The sequence below is a fragment of the Lipotes vexillifer genome, unplaced genomic scaffold, assembly GCF_000442215.2.
Source record: "Lipotes vexillifer unplaced genomic scaffold, Lipotes_vexillifer_v1.1 scaffold1115, whole genome shotgun sequence".
Lineage (NCBI taxonomy): Eukaryota > Metazoa > Chordata > Mammalia > Artiodactyla > Lipotidae > Lipotes > Lipotes vexillifer.
In genome coordinates, this window is record NW_006792080.1 from 1,597,529 (window position 1) to 1,601,786 (window position 4,258).

Here is a 4,258-nt window from a genome sequence, read left to right on the forward strand (position 1 = left end):
GGGGCGAGAGCCCAAGGTGGCACGGGGGTCCTGGCTCCGCCACAGAGGCTGTAGGGGCGTTGCTGAGTCGTGGGGCAGGATGGAGCTGGGCCAGCACGCGTGCCGTCTGGGGTGGCGGGTGGCAGAGTGACAGGCTCTCCCTCTGTGCCCCACGCAGGTGGCCTCAGCCCCGAGTCCAAGAAGATCTTGACCCCCGCCCTCAAGAAGCGGGGCCGCGCCGGCCGAGGGGAGGAGGCCGGGCAGCCGGATCCCGTCCAGCACGTGGCTCTCAGTTTGTCTTTCAAGCGCTACGTCTTCGACACCCACAAGCGCATGGTCCAGTCTCCCTGAGTGCCCGCCGGCCGCCCCAGGGCGCCTTGCCCAGGCCCCGGGGGCCACAGTGCCTCGTGTGCCTCCACCTCCAGGCTCTCCCCGGAGCCGCCGCACCACCCCCGCCAGGGGACGGCACCGTGCAGGAATGGGCTTCGGCTCCACAGCTGGTGGCCAGTGTCTCCCAGGCTGCCCGGCTGGCGGCCAGCGCTTGCCAGCCGCAAATAAATGTCCCGTCGTGCCTGCCCATTCTGCTGGTCTCTCTGTGATTTCATGGGGGTCCCCCCAACCCTCCCACATCTGTTCCCAAGGGCAATGTCGGGAATTGCCAGGGCTCCTGCCAAGAGCAGGGCTAGCGGAGGGACCCATTGGGCTGAGGGGGTCCACAAAGTGTCAGGCCCTTAGGTCAGGCTCGGTGGCCCCTCGGGCCTCCTGGGCCTGGAGAGAGTCCGGGAGTCCTTGGGCAGCCGAGTCCAGGAAGGGCGCCCAGGGGTGTCTGGGGGCGGCGGGTGCCAGGCCAGTGCTTCGGGGCAGAAGGCAGGCTGGGGGGTTTGGCCCTGCATCCGAACACCAGGAGTCCCCAGGCCTTGTGCCGAGCCCCTGCAGCCGGGCCTCTCTATAGAGCCCAGCAAGCCCCGCGCTGGCTCCTCTGGCCCCTGTGCCTCAAGCCACCCCACCCTGCAGCCCGACCTGGCCATACTCAGAAGAGGGGGAAGTGGCAGAGCTGACGGACTGAGCGGGTATCAGAGCTTTTAGAGACGTTTGCGGGATGACCACGTGTTCCAGAGTCCCTTTATTTGGCCTCCAGGTGGACGCAGAGGCTTCCCTTTTACCCTGGTAATCGGTGTATTATGCTTTAATTTGCAAAAATGGCATTAAAAACATTAACAGGGATGGGTCATAATCAGATGACTTGGGCCTGGTAAGCCCTGGAGCCCAGGGCCCCGGGCAGAGAAGGATGCTGTGGACCCGCCGGGCCTGTGCGTGGTGGCCACGCTGGGCAGCGGCAGCCCTAATCCAGCGCCAGCATGGGTGCCGGCAACAGTGGTGGCAGCCGACCCACGGCAGCCCTCACAGGGTCCCAGACGTCAGGCCAGGCAGCCATCAGGGCGACAGCTGAGGGCTAGGTGGGCAGGGAGAGTCCGGGCCTGGCCCCCATTCCCCCCGCAGCTGGGAATAGGGCGGGGGCAGCTGGCGCTGCTGCAGCACAGTCAGGAAGCTCCCCTGGGAACCGTCCTCGACACCCCACCATGGGCCAGGCTCCGGGCCCCACTCTCGTTCAGCCCCACCCCTGCCCTGCACCCCATCTCACCAGGGAGGCGGTGCCACCTGGCTGAGGCCACCGTAGGTCACAGGGTGGGCTCCCAGCAAGGACTTCAGGCAGGGGCCCCGCCCCCAGCCCAGTCCAGTCCGAGGGGAGCAGGAAGGGCCTTCGCGAGCGCCTGCTGGTACCAGGCCCCAGGCTGGCCGCTCCCGTGGGTGCTCGGCCCTCCGGAGGGGACCCTGGCAGGGCTGGGGGCTCCCGGGACTCACCCCTCAGATGAGGAAACCTTCCTTCGTCGTCCTCAGTGTGTGGGGAGCTAGGTGGGCACCACTGGGACCTCCAGCCAGGCCAAGTCCTCCCCGACTGAGGGCTGTGAGGGTGACGTCTCCCTCCAGGCCCCCTCGGGGGGGCCCGGCCCTGCCCTGCACAGGCTGTGACCGTGAGCACATCACCGTCTAGGTCCGCGTGAGGGGTCACGTGACCCAGCGGGGCGAGGGGTCCTCCGTGAGCAGCTGCTAGTTCTGGGGGCAGACCCCTGGGAGAGAGGGGCCCCGAGCCACTGCCGGGCGTCACATCCTGGCTGCCCACTGACCAGCTCTGTGCCCTCGGGCAAGTCCCGGCCTCTGCCCTGGTCCCTGGGTACAGCAGGAGAGTCCGAGCAGCAGCTGGCCTCCGTGTCCCTGCAGCCGTGGGAGGGGGACCAGTAGATGTTGTTTCCCCACCGGGAGACTGGGGGCCTGAGCACCTCTCAGCGGTGGTGTGGGCAGCCCAGACCCAGCACTGCCCCCAGTCGGCCACTTCTCCAGGACCTCTGAGGGTGCCCACGTCTCGCCTGAGGACAGCACTCCTCGGAGCCCCAGGAAGCAGGCGGGCTCAGGCCGAGGGAACTAAGGCCCAGGCAGGAGGGGGGCCGCCGAGCCGCGGGACAGGGAGGGGCTGCCAGGGTGCAGTGAGACTGCACGCGTGGCCAGCGGCCCAGGAGGGGACGCTATCAGGTCTGGCATCGGTCGAAACCCGAGCACCCCAGCTGCGTCGGCGGGGCGCAGGGGGGGGCGCGGGGGGGGGGGGGGGGGGGGGGGGGGCGGCGCCTGGTGCTCTCCGGAGCAGTGTCCCCCTTCCCTTGGCTCCAGGCACCCCCAGACCTTCCACGTTTCGTGGAAGAGAGAGGGCTACAGCGTGCGGAGCCCACTGTGGCATCATCACGCACGTAAAGTCGCAGAATATGCTCACCCACCCGCAGGGGTGGCCGGTGGGGCAGCCCCGAGGCCCAGCCATTGCCTCAGGTGGAGCTGGGATTTGAACCCCGGTTCTGGACACCTCCAGGGCCCCCCCTCGCCCCAGTGCCTCGGCTGCGCCCTGGGGCCCTACTGTGGGCTGAGGGCCGGGGTGGGGGGGCCGCCCCGCCCGCCTGCCCCCCAGAATGAAGTCGTGGGCAGGCGCCCTGCCACGGGCTGGGGCAGGAGGGGCGGTCGTGATCGGCAGGCCCGGCTGCCTGGCTGGCTGGCTGGCTGGTTGGCTGGCGGGGCTAATGCACCAGCAACGAGATAAGGCTTATCTGGAAACGTCTCTGGAATTGAGACTCTGATGGAAACAGGCTTCTGGGTTAATATACTTCTGACAGATAAAGTGGGAAGCCCTGGGGGCCCGGGGCAGGAGAAGGGGCAGCTCCTGTTCTCCCAGGCCTCCTACCCTGGCCAGCGTGTGTGCCCATGTGTCTGTGTCTGGGTGTGCACACGGATCTTGGTCTCTGGGTGTGTGTGTGTCTCATTTGCGGAGGCTTTGTCAGGCTGGGTGTCTGGTGAAGAGGTGGGTGTCAGGTCCAGTGTGCACAGGGTGGACACACACATTTGTCCAGGGCCAGTTCGTCCCTTGGGCCTCTTCCCCAGGACCTGGCGGGGTGGGAGTGGGGCTCATCACGCCCATTCCGCAGACGCAGAGCTTCCTTGAGGTGGCCCAAGGGCCCTCTCAGTGCCGGCTCACCCTCAGGCGATCCAGGCCTCAGGCCTCCCCAGTCTCCTCACGGGGCACAGAATTTCCAGGTTTCCTTTGAGGGGGCTAAGGCCAGTCCTGGCCATGGCCTCCCAGCTCCAAGTTCAGCCACGTCTGTCCCCCGTGGCCATGACTAGGGTGAGGAAGCCTCTCAACTAAGGGGCTACCTGGGCAAGATCTTGAAGAGAGAGTAGGAGTTTGGGGCGGTGGGTGGGGGGGATGCTTCGGCAGAGGGGACAGCAGGAGTGAGGGCTATGGTGAGAGTGCGGAGTTGGCGGGCCTGCAAGAGGAGGGGCAAGGGCACGGCTCCCCACTCTCCCGCCAGCCCTGGCTGGGCCTCCAGTGGCCCCCCGCACTGGCAGGTCTGATTAAAAAGAGTAATCAATGCCTGGCGGATAACACAGTCGAGCCGTTAATTAGGCAGCTCGGCCAGTGCCAGGGATTGACTGCTGGGAGGCAGCCAGGCAGCAGGGATGCTGGGCATGGGGCGCTGTTCTCCCTGGGGGCAGTTGGCCCCGACCCTGGGCTCGCGGGGTCTGCTGCGGGAGCACCGTTCCCTCTGCCGAGGGCCTGTGGCGGGGCGGGGGGGCAGTGGGGGCAGCTGTGGAGGGAGGCTGGGCCGAGAAGAGGCCTTGAAGGGCCTTGAAGGGCAGAGGCAGGGAGAGTGTGTCCGATCAGCGTTCGAGACAACCCCCC

The 4,258-nt window shown here is 67.4% G+C and overlaps 1 protein-coding gene across 1 annotated transcript in view; it reads left to right on the forward strand.

The window, feature by feature from the left end:
- The window catches only part of EEFSEC (eukaryotic elongation factor, selenocysteine-tRNA specific), a 154,360-nt gene extending 153,937 nt beyond the window's left edge, over positions 1-423 (forward strand). The window contains exon 7 of the mRNA XM_007465272.1: positions 158-423. Coding sequence (XP_007465334.1) covers positions 158-330 — 173 coding nt within the window. The 3' untranslated portion in view covers positions 331-423. The remainder of the gene's footprint in view (positions 1-157) is intronic.
- The last annotated feature ends 3,835 nt before the right edge of the window (positions 424-4,258 follow it).